Source organism: Centruroides vittatus, unplaced genomic scaffold (genome assembly GCF_030686945.1).
Source record: "Centruroides vittatus isolate TY-2023 unplaced genomic scaffold, ASM3068694v2 scaffold_1444, whole genome shotgun sequence".
Lineage (NCBI taxonomy): Eukaryota > Metazoa > Arthropoda > Arachnida > Scorpiones > Buthidae > Centruroides > Centruroides vittatus.
The window spans coordinates 1,711,745-1,732,224 of NW_027122679.1; the positions used below are offsets into that span (position 1 = coordinate 1,711,745).

Consider the following 20,480-nt stretch of genomic DNA (forward strand, 5'->3'; position numbering starts at 1 on the left):
TTGCCAAAATTTAATAGCATTGATCCTCCTAATAAACAAATCACCATGCAAAATTTCAGAAATTTTCAAACAGCTTTAAGATTAAGTTATATAGTTTCAACATTTCAACAGCTTCAAAGAAAGTGAACAAAAGACACACAGACATGATAACATCCATACATCCAGAAATTACCCTTGAAGTTTTTGCATTTCTTGACATTTCAAAGCCCTGAGTCAAAAAATGCAAAATATGGAAGGGGGGGTCATTTTTTGACCAATTGCCATACTTTCCTTTTGTTATATATAACATCTGGGAAAATAAAAATGATTTGCAAATGTATTATTATTTAATGAAAATGACTTAAACCTTTCAAATAGCAGTTATATTACCTATATTTGATTCGTTATAATTTTCATATAAAGATATTTATATAAATTTGTGATTAACTTATCTATGTAGTTTAAAATAATTGTTCTGTAATACATGTGTTATAATTATAATTAAAATCTTATAACTTATTTTTATTTAAAAATTATTTTCAAAAAATATTAATACCTAAACCTATGAGATAGACCTTATATAAAAATGTTTAAACACATGATATAAATCTTTTACTGATTCTATTAATGACAGAATTAGTAATCAATTAAACCTAACTGCAGTTTCTTCCTGACAAAACAATATAAAAAACAGGCAATTATTTAATAAAAGGTAAAAATACCGAGCATTCACAAAGATAAAGCCTTTGTTGTTGCCTTTTCTTTTTCGTCATTGCACACCATCAGTAGTCTATCAGAAATTACAAAAATTACAGAGACAACCTTCCCTTTTAGGCTACTGCCTCCGCAACAAACATGTAAAAATGGTAAAAAATCCTCTGATATTTCGCCACTATCACAATAATATTTTTAAAAAAAATTAACAAAGTAAAATCATGGCCGACATTATTTAACAGTTAATAGAAGTGATAGTGGTGAAACACCAGAGGACATTTTACCGTTTTTACATGTTTGTTGCAGAGGCAGTAGCCTAAAAGGAAAGGTTGTTTCCGTAATTTTTGTAATTTCCAATGAACTACTGATGGTGTGCAATGACGAAAAGGAAAAGGCAACAACAAAGGTTTTATTTTTGTGAATGCTCTGTATTTTTACCTTTTATTAAATGTTAAGTAACGTCGGCCACAATTTTACTTTGTTAATTTTTTAAAGCAATTATTTATTGTGATGACATCACAAAGCTGGGCTGCAATTTTTAATCATATTTTTAAAATTTATTTAATTTAAAATATATGCCCTCTCCCTCAAATTAGTAGTATCTTGCCCCCGTACATCATACAGAGTTGTGCCAGTCATCTATCTATATCCTTTCAGGGGAAATTTTTGAATTGAAATAACATGACTTCTGGTTTGCATTGAAAATTTATATATAGTTAATCGGGGCCTCCCACCCCAAAGGTGGGAGGCCCCAATTAACTATATATCTGGTCTTGGCTTTTATCTATCTAACACTGTTCTTGAGAGTGGATGGACAATAGTGGGAATTTATAGGCCTACAATTTTTTCAAATTGAGGTCCAATTAAAAACAGAAACAAAAACTCCATGAATGATAATCATAAAATAAAATAAAATATTAAATAAAAGTATATCAGATACCTTACATAATTATAATTTCAAAAATCTAGTCCTTTTTAAAAGGACAAATCTTTTTAAAAGTATAGAATGGAAACTGAAATAACAACTAAGTATGACAGCAAATAAAAGAAACACATTCAAATAGGTATCGTCTTATCATCTCAAATGTAAGTTACATAATTATTGCTTGAAACATAACTTGCCAAATGCAATTAGGATTTTTGATTAAAATGTTATAACAGAGCAAATTCAAAATCACATCACCAATAACAAATCATTCAAATGTTTCCTAGTGCATATATGCAATGTCATTGACTTGTTTGCAATGAAATTCAGTGTTGCATTGGTAATTTTGAGTATATAAGCTCAAAACTACAAATGCAACACTTGCCATCAACTCAATGATAAATTACTTTCAATTTTAAATGTATCAATATGCATATTTTTCTCAATACTTTTCTTTCTTTCTCTCTTTTTTTTTTTAAATAAATTTACAATACAGAACACTTAATCAATTCAGTTAATTTATATCCAAATTGTATTAAAATTTACAACTAATACCAGATTCTTTCGCCACTCTTCCTTAATTGGTGGACGAATCTTTTTCTGTGCAACAACCTCTTGCATGTCCTCCAGTGTTGGATGTTGCCCTACAGTATCTTCAAAGGGTAACATATATTCATCTATGGGGCCTAAAATAAATCAAATTTAAATTTAATTTAAGATTTTTAATACACACACAAACAATAAATGAATAAAAATAAAATAAATTTTCTTATTACAAATTTTATATTATCTACATCAATTAATTTTATTAATTATACTAATTGCAAATATTAAGTTATTGAATATACATAAGACTCTATACCAGGAGTCGTGAACCATTTTGAGCCAACATGTTATATAGTAAGCATACTTAGCTTTAAAGATGTTTAGGTATGCCCAAGTTTAAGACTTCAAATAACGATATTTAAATAAATTAAACAAATACACTTTAATTAGAAGAAATGTAAAAAAGCTGATTGAAAAAAGGATAATTGGATGATAAATCAAAAGAATGAATGAAAAAGACAGATGATAAATCGAAATCGTACAATATGTTATGTGCCACTTTGGGCACACATGCCATAGGTTCACCATTCCTGCCCTATACTTTTAAAATTACTTTTATGGACCCCCAAAAAAAGTGTCATTTTATCCAGAAATCAAATTTCTTTAACTCTAAAATATTTTAATTATTAACTAATATTATAATTATTTATTTATTATTAAAACATTGAACTTATAACAACTTATTGGTATATTTTATATTTTTCTAAACAAATATAAAAATTGATCAACTTAGTTGCATAAATTTTGAGTTATTTATTTGAATTACAGAATAAAAATAAGCTAATAAACTAAAAAACTGGAGTTTATGGGTTATCATTTTGCTAGTAAAATAAACTAATATCCGGTGATAATCGGGAATAAATTCAAACATGATTAATAAAAGAACTTTATAATAAAACAATATATTGTAAAAATGTTTCACAAAAGTTCTCAAAATATCAGGTGTCCAAAAAGTTACTTTCCAGTGAAAAATTTGTAAAGACATTAAAGTTACACATAGGGCATTGCATACAAGACTCATAAGTTGTATGCAATACTACACATAACTGGCCAACTGGTACTGACTGAACTGGCTTACAGGTCTCATATGCAATGCTGTACACGTAACTTTAATGTCATTACAAATTTATTGCTATAAAGTAACTTTTTGGACACCCTGTATATCTCTTAAAATGTTTTATATTTTTTTTATTTAGCAATTATCACTATATTTGAGATAAAACTTAAATTTATAGTAATTTAGAGATCACTTAATGAAATTAGTGATGTTGAGATTTCTTAAAGTAAAAAAGCGATAAAAAAGTAAAAAGTTGTATATTCAATAAAACTGTAGAAATCAATGCACACTTGATTCTGAACTATCCAAGTTTTTAAAATTTAGATACTTCAGAGCCATAAAACTTTATCATACTAAATTTTAATACGTCAATATTAACTGTTCTGTTCTAACTGTTGGAATTAAAATTTAATAAATTCCATATTAATTATGATCAACAAATCAAATAAAAAAATTTTGACATCGATACCTTCTTGAACAGAACAGCGAGACACTAGTTCCCACAATACGAGGCCACACGCATACATGTCTATCCTCAAGAAAGCATCCCTGTTGAAATTAATTGCTCCTTCTAAAACTTCCGGAGCCATGTAACGTCGAGTTCCGACCTGTAAAAAGACCACAAAATATTTATGTCGTCAATTTTCAGTGAATTAAATTAATTAAAAACAAATAAAACAAAATAACTTTTTGTGTATTATTAGTTATTACATTTTAATTCATCACACAAATGTATTAAAATATTGCATCAAGCCTACTCTGACTATTAGTCAAAAACAACGATTCATATATGCAAAAGCAGAAATAGATGCATGCTATAAAATATCTGCAGAACCAATATCCAACTGTTTAGCATAGTTTGCTATAAAAATATAAATTCACAAACCTCATATTCAGTCCAGGAGAAGAAAACATTTGAAGGGTTTGTTTGTTTCAAAAAGTTTGAGAATATGTTACATTTTTATTCTACCATCCAAGTTTTGGGAGTAATGAGTTATTGATGTATTTTTATATTTTTGACGTTTTGAATATTTAAAATACTCGAAACAGAGTTGGAAAAGCTTCAGTTTACAATTAAAAATTGTGCATAATTTTTAAATCTTTTGGATTAGACTTAATTTTTCTTTTATATATACAGGGTGCATAGTAAAGTCCTCAAACATTCATGTAACTGACGAATGCAGATAGTTACAGTCACAAACACGATGTATAGTTACAGTAAAGTGACTGTGCAATATGAGATGAGACTGTTTGCAATGCCACTAGTGATAAAATTCAGAAGTTAGTACTCCTATCACAAAAATGATGAATAATATGGAAAAAAAGGCAACTACAAAGTTGTAGAGCATGACCAAATTTAGTACAAAAGGACACTCTGCATGCATAAATATCATGAATAAAAAGCATGGGAAGTAAAACCGTACATTAGATATGAAAATTATTCTAATGACCAACAAGAAACTATCCTTGATACAACATATTTGTATCAAGAATAGTTTCCTTGATAATATCCTAGTCCATTCCTACTTCTCAAGATTTACTGCTATGCATTTATCAGTTAAGTGTATGTATAAGGACTTTACTATGTATCCTGTAACCCTGTACAGCCAATTTTAATTTTGTGAATTATGAACAACTCTGATCAATAAGAAGATAAAACCAGCACAAATGATAAAATAAAGAAAGAAACGTTTTTTCTTTTGAAATTATCTACGGTAAAATAAATAATTCATATCCATCGGTAGTAAGTCAAAACATCACTGTGTGGCAATCATAATTTAGAAGAGTTAAATTAACAAATGAAGAATTAAATCTATCAACATATCAACATTAATTATGATTAAAGAAATATTTTTAAAATTCAAAGATTTTACTAAACCCATTCTGAATATTTTTTTCCCTTTTCAGATCTCAACAAAACTGTCCCACAGTATAGCATCATTTAAACACGGTTATCGTCGGTTTCGGTTTTTTTCGGCATGCTCAAGTGACCTCATTGCTAATTTTTCAAAAACAAAGGGCGACCCATGCATTTTCCGGTGAGGTGTGGCAATATTTCTCATTGTGTGAACATTACCCTCCGACAGCCCACCACTGGCCAATGGTTCCGTTCCCTGAACACTGGGAGTTCGGTCATGGGTTTGCACTTTGCCAGGGCGTGCTGGCCATGTTAAGTTTTCCGGGTTTTCTGCACGTCTGTAACGCCTGAATAGGGCCAGTTACCCTTAACCAGATTTCTTGGAAGACATTATTCCTTCGATACGACCATCATAATCGCATACAATTACTATTACATGACAATTACATCACACTTTACCACAGGGCGATATAGGCTAGAAGCTCATATCCAACTAGCTTCTACAAGATAAGACATTACCCTGTGTGTCTAGCCAAACAATTCCATTGCTTTTATCTTAATGCTAATTAGTCTTTTATGTTAATTTCTTATTGCTTTTAGTATTTAACACTATATTAATTCTCTATCAAATGTGTTTTTGGTATGTATTTTGGAGTGTCTAGAAATAATTAATTGGATTTACATTGATTCATATGGAAATAATTGCCTCAGTTTTCGTCAGTTTTAAATTTCACCGATTGTTTTTGAATGGATTATCGACAAAAACAGAGGTATCACTGTATTATACATAGGTTTTAATATGTCCAATTAATGATTAAATAAAGTAATTTTTGCAAAAAGAAGGAAGTCCATCTTTTAACCAAATTACTTTATTTAATTTTGCAAATTATTTCATTAGCCAAAATATAATTTGATGGTAGTGATTTGATGAATTTCATTTTACATATAATGCTACTAGAAATTCCCCAACCAAGCATGATGGACTACTTTCTATGAGAAAGTGGGGATTGAAGAATTGAGAAGAGCACAGATTTCAAGAAATTTCAAGAAGAGTAGCTAATGTTTCTACAAATTAAGTAGCCTATACTGCCCATCAAAGCATAGTTAATGCACAATAATACATTTTAAATAAGGCTCATTAGAATGTTATTCCGATTAGATAATAGAACGTCACTATAAAAAGTTTTCTTTTTAATTGTTGTAGAAGTGACACGATAAGGCTATCTTTTTTTAAAGTTTAAATTTTAAATTTAACAAAATAAGTTTAAAATATGCCATTTACCAAAATATTTTAAATGTGCAACTTAAGGGAAATTCATTCATCAAGTATGAACTAAATGAGATCATTGACCTCACTGCAACATAAGTGCAATCACTGATCCAAAATTGATAAAATGTTTATTCTATAGCTAATATTTCTGAAAAATAAGCAGCCTATACTTTCCATCAGAATATAAAACGAATATACACAAAATTTCATCTGGATTGGACTAAAATTGCACGAGTTACAAAGAATTCATACACACACAGATGATAGCTTTTATATTATTAATATAATACATATAATATAATATTAAGGAATATAAAAGATATACAGTTAAATCTAATTAATCTGAATTATTAGTCAATTGGAACTTGCTATTTCACGCCTCAATACTCATACCCAGATTACATATTTGAATCGATATTAAGTATTTCCTAATTTTGATCATATCTACAATAGCATTCTTCAACTAAAAATATATTATTAAATTTTAATTTAATAATTATAATTAAATTAATATAATTTACAAATTCTGGAAGAAAAGAATCGATCTGGAGTGGGACTTGAACCCGCAACTGCTGCTTTATCGGGCTTTAAAAGATGTTTATACAGGATGTTTCAAAACTATATGTCAGAAATGTAAAGGCAAGTAGAGGGGATCTAAATAAGCAGTTTTCGTAAAGGAATGTGGGTGCAGAAATTCTGTAAGAGGGCACTGTTGAGTTTGGCGAATAAAAGCATTTCGCTGGTTTGAATCGTCATTCCCCTCACGGATTTTGAGCAGCATGCATCGTTACACCAATGCAGAGCTTGCCGACATGCATTTCATGTATAGGGCTGCCAAGGAAATGGAACGGCTGCTCATGTACATGGAGCAATTTCCAGGTAGGAATCTGCCGGATCACCAAACATTCGAGCGTCTTCATTGGGAGTTGTGCACAAGTGGATCCCCAAATTTGACATGCTTGGATTTCTTCTTTTGGGGTCACATTAACAGAATGGTGTACAATAATCCCATAACATCTGAAGAAGATCTGGTTGCCCAACTCTCTGTTGCTGCTAGAAATGTGTGTGACATGCCTGATGTTTTTACTAATGTACGCCAATCCATGCACTGCCACTGTAAATCTTGTATCGCTGTTGGTGGTTGCTCTTTTGAGCAGCTATTGTAAACTGCTTCATAAATAAATTGTTGCTTTCCTTTGTCTTTACTTGTTGTTTCACTTATCTGTTGTTAATACTGCTGTATATGCTAGCACTTCAACGCTGCATTTCCACACCCACATTCCTTTACAAAATCTGTTTATTTAGGTCCCCTTTACCTGCCCTTACATTTGTTTTGAAACACCCTGTATATGTACATGTACATTGTGCCAGGGTAAAGAGATGGCTAGCCGAGTGCCATAGTGGGTAATTACAGGCCGTGGATGCCAAGATGTCTTCAGTCAGTGCCATGAGTAGCTAGCATGGTTACATCAAAATTAAATTTGATATTATTGAAATAACCAAAAAAAATAATAATAAAAATAAAAACCAAAGAAATTATTCTAATTTTAGTATTAAATTTCACATGTATAATTTTAAGTACAAAAATATAAAATTTTAACTTAAAGATGCAAGCAGACAACTAATTAAAGCAACCAAATAAGAAGGCTTCTTGACAAAGAAAGATCTTTGGCTTATGTACAGCTATCAAATGCTTTAAAGGCTACATATAATATAATCTGCTTGCATTTTTATACATGGTGCCAAGATTCATTCATTTTTTATAATTAAGAACCACAATAAATTTTAATTTATATGAATTTTTACAAATCAGTCTTGAATTAAGATCAGTGAATTTCTATATAATAAACATCCGTTTACAACACAATCCAGGAATTTAATATGCTGCCCTGGTCATCAAACTTGCCAGATCTCAGTCCCATTGAGTATCTATGGGATGTTCTCCAATGGAAAAGTCCACTTTGCCAATCCTGCATCTGGAAACCTGCACAAATTGTAAGACCAACTTGTGATTGCACAGTCCCAGATACCAAAGAACACCTTTAGAGACCCTATTGAGTTTGCGCCTTGGAGACTCTGGGCTGTTTTAACAGTGTATGGTGGAACAATAGCATTTTAAACACACAGCTATAACATTTTGCTTGATTAGTGTGGAAATAACTATTAAATTCACAAGAAATTAAATAGTGTTTAACAGAAATTAATAAACTTATTAATAATTAAAATATCATCTGATTTAAAATAATTCTGCTACATAATAGTTTTCATTAAAGTACAAAACAATGTTAAAAGAAAAATGTGATTTAAATTTAAAGCATCACTTTTTCAAAATTTTTAGTGTTATCCTTATTTCAATAAATAAAACTAAAATAATATTAATTTCATTTTGGATAACTTATTAAAAAGCAAAGAAATTCCTATCTTACTAAATATATTTTAATGCACTACTTTCAAAAATTGAGTTTCATGTGTTAATTAAGTTTGATATCCACAAATAATTTTGGCATTCAATTTGAATGCCTTTGGCACTGCACATGCATGACATAGAAAAAACAAACGAGTGTCTAATTCATGCAATTAGAAGCAAATTAGATGCTTGAACTGGATATACTTTTTCACTGCACAAATCAGATGTAGGCAATCAGCAACAAATAAGACAGTTTTACATCATTTTCTACAAAATGGCTCAGTGGATGAATAAATCAACTGAAAAATTAATAAAAGAATTTTATAATTTTCCAGAAATTTTTGATAAAAAGGGATGGAAAATATAAAGATGAAAAATAATAAACGGATGTTTTATTTTATTTTTCTTTTTTCTGTAAAGAATAAATTCTGTATGTTGCTATAATGATCATATTATTGTCATCCATCTTTGATTTATCATCTTTCCCACCAGACAGTACATGAATGAAATGCAAATTGTGCAGTGAATTACAACTGTACAAATTGCATGGAACTGTCATTATTATATGCAAGCTTGACATGGCAGAATCACTCATGTGGATTCACTCAGCTTTAGAGCAAAGTTTATAAAAACTCATACACAGGGAAAAAAAAAAAAATTATTTTAGAAACACAATTTACAGTAGATTCTTCTTAATTCAAATAACCTCTTAATTCAAACTAGACACTAGTTCCCATCCAATTCCTATTTTAATCAATGTAAAATTTTCTTGGTAATTAGAACTTGATTAAGCCAACTCCTGTTTATTCAAATTGAGAGCATGTGTTTACAGTAGACTAATATCATCTTCCCATTTTTGATATTTAAAATTAATAAATTAATCTCAAAAATAAATTAATTAAAATTTAAAAACATTTCAAATCAGTTGATGCATGATTAGGACAGTTTAAGGTCACCTTGTAGCACTTGCTTGTCGTGGCACTTGCTTGTCATGGCTTCTTGTGGGTAATATAGAATCTTAGATTTGGAAATCAAATACACTACTATATCTTTGTTTGTATTTCTCATTGACAAGATATCATTCTGCTTGCCATATGGAGTTAATGTGTTGTTAAAATCCTTTTTTTTTTTTTTTTTGTTCTGTAACATCTAGAAATGGCCTCCTTTTAATTCAAATGGTTTAAGGCTGTCCCTCTGAGTTCAAATTAATGAGCAAGTACTGTATTTGGAATTCTAACTAAAAGCAAAAGTTATTTAATGTCTTTGAAAGTAATTTAACTTTTTAATACATGTATATTTTTTCAACTTATAGATTTATCAATGTTCTATACAGCCCGTAAAGAAATTATAAACTCAAGTAAAAATTTTCTGCATTTTAATTTCTTTTTATCCACAGTCAATTGTTGCTATATGAGATGATTTTAATTAGTCTTAAGAATATATAATGAAATAAACAAGTCTTTGTATTGTATCATTTTAATAATCAATCAAAAATTTGAATTGTTATAATTTTTTGTTGTAAACAATTTATAAACTCAAGGGTGATTTAGTAAGTTTTTAATACTTTGTGGACCCTCCCTTGTTTTCAATTACCTCCACAGCTTGTTTAGGCATTGAATCAAGCAGGTTTTGAATGTCACATAGTTTAATTTTGTCCCAGGCATTATACAATGCAACTGTAAGCTCGTCGGATGTGTTGTATTGTTTTCCATGGCGATAAACTAATGCCACAAGTTGACTCCTAAGGTTTTCAATGGGATTAAGGTCTGGACTATGTGCTGGTCAAACCATCACTTCAATTTTTTCATGTGAAAACCACTTTGTAGTACTAGCTGACTTGTGAACAGATGCATTGTCCTGTTGATAGATCCAGTCTTGACCACCAATGAGAGGACCAAATGGAATTAGATGTTCATATAACATAGCTTGGTCTCAGAATTCATTCGCCCATTAATAAATGCCAAATCTGTTTTCCCTTCATATCCGATTGCTGCCCGGATCATTACTGAACCTCCACCTTGTTGTCTACTGGATTTGACCCTGGGATTCTTTCTTGTATCGTGCCAATAATATGCTTGGCCATCCGGGCCATCCAGGTTAAACTTTTTCTCGTCTGAGAAAACTATTTTTCTCCATTCAGTTGTCCAGGTAACATGATCTTTTGCCCATTGCAGCCTTGTTGACCGATGTAACTCTGTTAGCTTTGGTTTGGACTTCACTTTCATAAAGTTTATTGTTTTATTCTTTCTCAAGCTTTTCCACACAGTTTGGTGGAACACTGGAGTTGGTAAAACTGCACCTATCTCACGGGTAGACAATGATTCATTTGTTGCAAGACTAGCAATGTGGCGATGATCACGAGGCTGCAGACTTGGTTTTCATCCTGTACGTTTAATTTTGCTATAATTATCACCCTTTTTTAGTACATTTTGTACTGCAGTTTGAGATCTTCCAAGTTTTGAAGCAATTTTACGAGTTGGCCACCCTTTTCCCTTAAAGAAATAGATTTTTCGTATTTCACTTTCAGTTAAGGTTACTCCCCTTGGCATTTTTGTCACTTTTTTAGTTTGAATTCTTAGACTCACCCAAAATGTTACACATACTAATTTACATAAATACATGCATAGTGGATTGTTCCATTCAACGGTAATAATCAGTTTTCACCCTTGAGTTTATAAATTGTTTACAACAAAAAATTATAACAATTCAAATTTTTGATTGTTTATTAAAATGATACAATACAAAGACTTGTTTATTTCATTATATATTCTTAAGACTAATTAAAATCATCTCATATAGTAACAATTGACTGTGGATGAAAAGAAATTAAAACACAGAAAATTTTTACTTGAGTTTATAATTTCTTTACGGACTGTACAAATTACAATATTTAATATTTTATAATGTGCATTACTATGAAACAGATTATCATTTCAATTAGAGATGATGATAATTTTAATATTGGAGCAAATTCTATACAACCGAAAATAATAATATAATACTAAATATATACTATAATAATAAATACTATATTATACTAAAGTTTGTATATGATATGATATGTTTATATATATATAATACTAAAGTAAAAACATTTTTTATGATAATTTTTGTTATTCTGACTAAAATGAGTAATTAAAATGAATTAGCTGAGAAATTATTCCATTTTCTTCTTTTATTTTTGAAATTTAAACACTTTTCTTATTCACATTATACACACACAAAATATTAATAGTAATTAATAATCAAATACCTGTCCATGAGCTTCTCCGGGTGAAGTCCCTTGTCGAAAAATAAGTGCAAGGCCAAAATCTGCTATGCATGCAGTCATATTACTTTTAATCAAAACATTTTTACTTTTGAAATCTCTATGGGCAATAGAAGGTTTATAGTCTTGTACTTTGGTAGAAGGCAATTCTTCATGCAAATGTGTTAAACCCTTGGCAATAGAATCTGTAATACTGAGAACTTCTGCCCAACTTACTAAATTAGCCTGAATAAAAAGACAAAATAAAACAAACTCTTTAAAACAATAATTTTTAAATAAGCATTAAATAAAACTAATATTAAATCTGAACTAAAATTTAATATCAATTTTTAACAGAAATGTATACTTTTATATATTTTATAAATACTCAAACAAAAGGAAAGGCTTATCTAGTTAAAAATGTGAACAAATAATGTATTGTTAAAGTGTCTAAATATGAGGGGAGATCCAAAAGTTCCTGGAAAATGTAAATAAAAAGAGGACAAACTAAATTTAGCCATTTATTTTTCAACAGGTGTTCCATTTAAGTTAAAAAAAAACTTTTCCTTGCAATGTCGCCACCCTTCTAAGCCCTTACAGCAGAAATCAGTACTCTTTGATTCTAGTCATTGCACTATAAAATGTTTTGCTCAATCTCTCAATTGCCAGCTAATGCCTTTGATGTATTTTTTAAACATGGGAATAAAACTGGGGCTATACACGAATATCCAATAAAACAAGTGTTGATGAGTTTACGCTCACATCAATTGATTATAAGCATTGAATTCTGTTTACAAATAATAACCATTTTCTGGGAACCTTACGAATGTCCTACTTATTACACAATTTTTCTATTTAATAAAATTTTAGATGATTTACTACAAATTAGCATCAAGTCATAAAATTATATTTTACAATGTGTTAAAATTAAAAGATACTGTTTAAATAAACAAACATCAACACTAAACCCAATATACTTTAAAGCTATATATCAGGCATGGGCAAATGCGCTCTTTTTGAGTTACATGCGACTCTTGCTGAAAGTGTTAATTTCTGTTTTTTATTATTATTTTTACAATTTTATTTTTATAATTTTGTGAAAATATGTTTATTAAAAAAATTCAATATTTCTTACTGCAACGGTGCAGAGTTAATGAAATTAAAATAAAAATTCTAATAGTATTGACCAACTCGCAAGGTGACGGATGGCACCAAACAGGGTATGTATTTAATAGGAAAAGTGCCGGCTCATTTTGTTTCATCTGCAGCGCCTCTGTTTTCTTAAAGTGCATTATAAAAACATAGTCAAAAGGAAATTTGGGTGAAAGCTAAGTGGAATTGATTTCTCATTATTGTCTTCTATCTGTAATGATAAAAGGCATTCTATATTTAATATTTGAAAACTTCCAATTTTAGTGACCATTTTTGATGAATAACAATACATAGATATGCTGTATACTTTATATCAATTTTTTTCTTTAACAGTTGCCCACACTGATAACTCATTCACTCTTAGCCACACAAAATCTTAGCAAACAATGCATCTACATAACACTTTATTACGTCCAATTTTTGCTCTAATGTTAATTATTTATATTTGTTGTGTTTGTTAACATTACTTTAGTTCCTTTTTACATTCATAATTATGTAGATGATGATGATAATGCCATTGTAATTTTATATACAATGCAAATGGCTGTAAAGTACCAAAAGTTTTAGCATGAATGTACAGTACAATGCTCAGAGATTGCAGTGCAAGGCCAGATGTATTAAAAACACCAATTGTATATGAAAAATTAAAAAGCTAGTAAATTTAGATTGACTTATTACTATACTAAAATATATCCAATATTAATTAATTGCACTATACGGAGTTTTCAATAATCAGATCCACATAAAGGTACGATTGTAATTATTTTTAATAAGTGAATATCAAATTTAAAAAGCTATAACTTATTACAGAATAATATTTACAAAATAATAATTAAAAAAGCAAATTGAACATCTTTACCTTGAGGTAGTCGCACAAAGATCCCTTTTCATGGAATGCTGTGATTAACCAATATTCTGTCTGAATGCTATCTCCCCTTTTTTCAACTCCCACAAATGATAAAATATTTTCATGCTTCATCTGTGGAAGTTTATAAATTTCTTGCTCAATTAACCAAGAATTTTTATCCTAAGAAAAAAACCAATGTTTAATTTTAAAAATGTTAGCAAAAATAGAGTAATCTTCTAATAGCAAGGTATTAATCAATATAAATAAAAGTCACTAACCTTATGCCAGCCTTGCATTTAATTGTGAAAACCATTATGAATGCTAGAACACTAGCACTGGAGAGATTAGATTTTTTTTTTAAATCCACCCAAAGAAGGGACTGAAGACATAGGTAATGGTTTTCGTAATTAAATGCAAAGCTCGCATAAGGTTAGTGAGTTTTATTTATATCTCTATTTTCATTGCAAATCAAGAAAAACTTAACTTAGAAAAACACATTAAATTATTATTTTTAATCTATTATGATATCATGTTATTAATTATAATTTATATTTTTACAGATATTGTCAAAAAGAATTCATATTCCACACACTTCCATAAATAATGGCTACGTATATGAATTGCATGATAAATGATAGAAATAATTATTACATTTTAGTAGTTACACATTATTAGTCATTTGTCTTACTCATTTGAAAAGTGAGCAAGACAAATGACTTTTAAAATGATTTATTGTAAGAACTTTGTTTATTTCAATGTGTTAATGTATATGAATTAATATTTCTAATTTTTAAAGATGCAATAAACATTTGCAATTACAATTAGTTAGTTATAAAAGTAATACCAGCAAACAATACAAATTTTTTGCATTAAATTTTTGAAAAATATTACTGTGAAATCTATAAATTACAAAAAAAAAATCACAAAGCTTTAAAAATTTTAAATAAAACAACTGATTGTTAATCAATATGGATACAAATGCTTAGTCAGTTGCTGTAATTTCATTAAAGCTATTTCCATAAAAGCTTTAATACAAATATAGCAATTGATGTATTAGGAAATGCAAAATAGCAGCTGTAGTTCAAACCAAATGATCTACCAAATTATTGGGCTATTACACAGCTAATTTAATGATCGGAAACTAATTAATTTGTCTAGAGGTAGGAGGTTATGCCACAATCTTGTGTTAATTTCAATAATTACAATAAATTAACTTTTTGAATTTGGATTTATGGAAGAAATGAATGCAAATTCTTAGAAGAAACCTGCAATTCCTACTTACTGTGCAAATGCGTCACCAGTTACTCTAACTGGACCTCCATCAGGTCTTCACTTCTAGAACTACTACTATTTTAATATATTAATTTATTATAATTATTGATACTAACATGAGACGATGGCATTACCACCTACCTCTAGACAAATTAATTGGCAGATCATTTGGTTTGAATTAGCTTCACAGATTATGTTGATGTGTAGAGTGGGAGTGATGGATATAAAGCAAGGGTGGCCAAACCTTGTCACAATAACTAGCAATACACTGCATATTAAAAATATGACATGCAAAACTTAAGCAACAATGTAATTTTTAAACAGACAGCCATGAAATTGTAGAAAAGGGCTTTTTGTGATCATCAGTACAATGAACATCCAATTCTGTAGAAAGGTGATTCCTGCACAAAAATCAGGAAGAAGACATCACAGGTGACACGAGGCACAAAAAACACATGTAGTCAGCGCACACAGTGCAAGACTACAATAAAAAGAACAAAAGGCACTATTAAAGACATTTGCTGCAAGTTCAAGTGAGTTTGTACATGCAACATAACTAGAAGAAACCGTATGGATGACTTTACACGTGGTAGAATAATCGGCATGCTTGAAGGAGGGAGTAGTATGCCGAGTGTAGCCCAAGAGTTTGGAATCAACAAAAGTGTCATTTCATGAGCTTGGAAAGCCTTCCAAACCACAGGTACAGCTATAAGAAAGGTTGGTGGTGGTCATCAAGAAAAACAATGCCAGTGGATGACTGATATATCATCCTGCAAGCAAAACGAGATTGATACCAGTCAGCAGGCAGCATTGCTCACCAGCTGCAGGACAAAAAGTGTCATGGTTTAATGTGGCCAGATGCCTTCATAAAGGTGGCCTATTCACCTGCTGTCCTGAATCCTGCATCCCATTGGCAGCACCTTTAGACTGATGTAAGGAACACAAAGACTGGACATCTCATCAATGGAGTCACATCTTATTTACAGATAAGAGTTGTTTCAGTATCACAAGCAATTCTCAATGCCAATTGATATGGAGAGAGATAGGGACACAGTTTTATCCCACTAATGTCATGGAAAGAGACTGTTATGGTGGTCCTGGTGCTTGTTTGGAGAGGTATTATGATGAACAGGAGGACTAAGTTCCAAATTTTCGATGGAAGTACTGTTATCAGAGATCGCTATTGTTAGCAAGTGATCCTTCCCCACATGCATCTGTTCCAAGGTGCCATTGGTGCAGACTTCATTTTTTAGGATGACAACTCCAGGACACATCAGACGCGTGCTGTTGAGGAACTTCTTGAAAGTGAAGATATCACTAGAATGGATTAGCCAGCATACTCCCAATTTAACATGTATGGGATGCTTTGGGGAGACACCTTTCAACGGTTATATCTGCTGGATACCACCCAACAACTGAAACAGATGCTCATTGAGGAATGGGAACTCTTATCTCAACAACTGTTTGATAATCTGATGTTGAGTATGGAAATGCAGTTAAGGGAGATCATATCCCTTAGTAAGGGACATCTGTTTGTTGAGCAGACAATCATTTGTACCAATTCAGTTTTTATATTAGTATGCTTTCTTCATCCTTTAAGTACAAAATACTGTCTCTGTATTCTGAATTTCATGTCTCCCAGGTGATTTCTTGTGGAATTATGGCAAAAAAAATCAATCATTGCTTAAGTTTTGCACACCAGTGTATACTGGAATGGTATTTATATATAACCTATATACTGTATACATACTTGTATATTTGGTGCTATTCTGATATATATATAGGAAAAGCATTAAAGTTGGACCCCTACCCGAGCAATAAGGGATAGGGGTTTAATATACAGCAGCTGCAAAAAGGAACTAGAAAGCTATGGTTTGACTGCCATGAATGTAGAGTAATAAAACTTTCTTTTATTGTTTTATTACTCTCTGGATGGGATGCCATAAATGCAAATTAGAGCAGAATGTGACACTATCCAGACAATATCACTTGAATATAAAAATTAAATTAAAACTATTTTCCATATAAATTAAATTTTTTTTTTTTTAATTTCTCATTCCAGAAAGTCACATGGTTTGATTGTGTAAAGATGTGATTATATTACTTCCAATGTTAAACTTTCACTTAAGATTTTTTTAAACTATTTTAGAAATATGTATTCTCACAAAATTATATTGTTAGGCTATTTTAACCTCACAAAGATATAATGGTCTGCTGGTCTTCCTTCTACTCTCAATCTAATAATGATGAACAACTTCTTCTAAATGATACTTCAATTTTAAGCAATACATAATTTTTCCAACACACAAGAATTCACTCCTTCATTTAATCTTTTGGTTAAATAGGCATGCTATGGTTTATTCAATTAATAGTTTTAATTCTGATTATACCACTCTTCTTTTAGATCTTGCCATTTCCCATTCCTCTAAAATACCTAGTAACCTTGTGTCTATTCCTAAATGGAAAAATTCCGTTGGAAAGATGCTTCAAATCAATTATGGTCTACAGATTATTCTTTTCTTATTGAGCCTAATTATATGTTACAACAAAAATTTGATATCATTTATTTATATTTCAATAAGTACATTCATTCCCATCTTAAATGTAGAAAAAATAGACAACTAGTACATAGACAACTAATAAAAAAACTACAATTTTTGCTGTCAAATGTAGTTTTGAATTACGTAAAAAAAAATCACTTTAAAAGTAAACACAGAAACTAAAACAAGTCTGCTAAAAAATAAAATTAAGGACTTTTAGTAAGAATGGAGGCTATTAAGGACCCTTAACATTTTTTCTAAAAATAAAAATTTTTTATTGTACGAACCCTTTATCATCCCACAATGTAATTGTAACCAGAAATACTTCAGTTTTAATAAATAATTGGGGGGGGGGGGTTAGAATACCCCAGTAACTAGACCTTCCTGTCGTAAGAGGCAACTAACAGTGTTAGCAACCCATTTTGTAAAGACGTATTGTTACAAAACTGTCACAGCTGTTTCAATAAAGGAAACAGTAAAAACTCATTCTTCAAAAATAGCTTGTTTTTAAAACTTTCATTTAAAATACAGGTATACCTTAAGTTACGCCGTTCTCAATTATTCATTGTTTATCAAAAAAGTATATAGAAAAATAAAAATCAAGTTTAAGTCATTTTATTCGACTTTACATCCTGTCCGCCACAAATATTGAAGTCGTAATATCACTCACTAGAAAAGCGTTAAAAGCACATAATCATATTAAAATATGTACATTTACAGTAAATGTTAATATAATCATCATAAATCCTAGAGAACGAAACATGAAAATATCTGTGTTTCTGTGTTGTCGTCTTATTTAGCGGTCTTTAAGTGCTCATTATTGGCATTTTCCATGGTAGTTCCAATATCTACCATTTGGCATTGTTGTCAGCACCACTCGATATCGGTAAATTTAACATAAATTAGTTTATTTTCTAGTATCGCAAAATAATTTTAATAACTGTATTTGTTATTTAACCTTAAAAAATCATCTTATTTTATGATGTCTTAGAGAAACCACATTCACAAATAAAGAGTCCACGATGTATTGTAAACATCACCAAATTATAAACATGTACATTTACAAGTATGTACTGTACGTACATGTATCCATAAATTTAGATTATTTTCTTCTGTACTATATTAAAAACTAAAATTTATTTGTTTGTAAGCTTAAAATAGATTCTTATTAACCATACATTATTAAAAATGCATTTATAAATAAAATACAGAACTGGGAATGGCAATTTGTGGTTTACACTAGTGACAAGTAAATTCAACTTACGTCGCCTCTCCTGGAACCAATTACCAACGTAACGCAAGGTATACCTGTACACAACTTCAGAATGACTTATAAAAACACAATTTATGAAAACTGGTACAACTCTCAAATTGTACAACAATTATTTCAATTACCACTAATAAAAAAACTACAAGTAACAATGTGAGTATTAAAAATTTGAGAATTGGCAAAAGTCAACTCACAAATTTTTTTATATTCATAAAATATATCAAAGACATCTACTATCTATCATAAAAGCTTTATAATTTGCAATATCATTACATTATGAACTGAATAAATAACTAGCACCTCTTTACTAAATGTCTTAAAGGAAAAGCCAATGGAAGAGGGGCATATGCCCAAAACGCGTATTGGTGTGTAAGATATTCCTGAATAAAGAGGGATGTTAAAGATGTCCAGTGTCTACCTACGCACCTACTTGTGAAGTAAAGAATAATTAAAAGACAACACGGTTTTGGAATAAGTCGATGAATATAATAACATTCTCAATTCTGAATAACCGATTTAAATTTCTACCACTCCGTGATCTTATTCACTAACAAAGAAAATTTACATAATCAATCAAGAATCGTTAATATGTTCATATTTAGTTTGTTTTATTTTATATAGCTGTTTAATATGTTTCAATAACTGTAATTACTTTTTGATAAACTATTTACTCAAAGTCAAAAAATAATTTATTAAAAAGTTGGGTTACCATTTAAAATGTATGTTAAAATCATTTGATACTGCTATTGAATATTTATTGTAATTTATATCTGTAATAAAATTTTTTTATTTTTGTATATAATTTTTTTTATAATTTTATTATGCATTATATGTTTAGGAAATGATATAAATTAGAAACACGCCAACCACTGGTGTAAATCACCGAGCTATAATTTGAAATAAATAATTAAAAATTATGCAGTTATAGCCCGATGAATTATGGTAGTGGTTGGTGTGGTTGATGATGTTTTTGCATTGAATTGAGTTAGTAGGGTTGTTTATTTGATATAAATTAGCTTCATCTATAAGTTGGTTGTGTATATATGAATTTTAATTTCAAATTAAATCCAGCTATTTTAATTATATATAACATATTGTAAAATATAAGTTTATATTAATCTATTAATTTTTCAATAATTTCATATTACTTATAAATATAGTGCAGAAATTTTTGAACTATATTAATATTAACAACAATATGATTCATCATGTTTTCAATTACAATTTTCATAATTTAAATTACACCAATTCAATATACAGTAGAGCATCGATTATCCGACTTAACTGGGGACTGGAGTTGGTCGGATAACTGAAAAGTCGGATAACCGAAAAGTAC

At 29.8% G+C, this 20,480-nt stretch overlaps 1 protein-coding gene across 2 annotated transcripts in view; it reads right to left on the bottom strand.

The window, feature by feature from the left end:
• The window catches only part of LOC136987084 (activin receptor type-2A-like), an 81,869-nt gene that overhangs the window by 6,698 nt on the left and 54,691 nt on the right, over nt 1–20,480 (bottom strand). For both annotated transcript variants that reach the window (XM_067284745.1, XM_067284744.1), the window contains exons 5-8: nt 14,075–14,242; nt 12,070–12,309; nt 3,751–3,889; nt 2,174–2,304 (exon numbers count right to left, since the gene is read on the bottom strand). In XM_067284745.1, the coding sequence (XP_067140846.1) occupies nt 2,174–2,304; nt 3,751–3,889; nt 12,070–12,309; nt 14,075–14,242 (678 nt within the window). The remainder of the gene's footprint in view (nt 1–2,173; nt 2,305–3,750; nt 3,890–12,069; nt 12,310–14,074; nt 14,243–20,480) is intronic.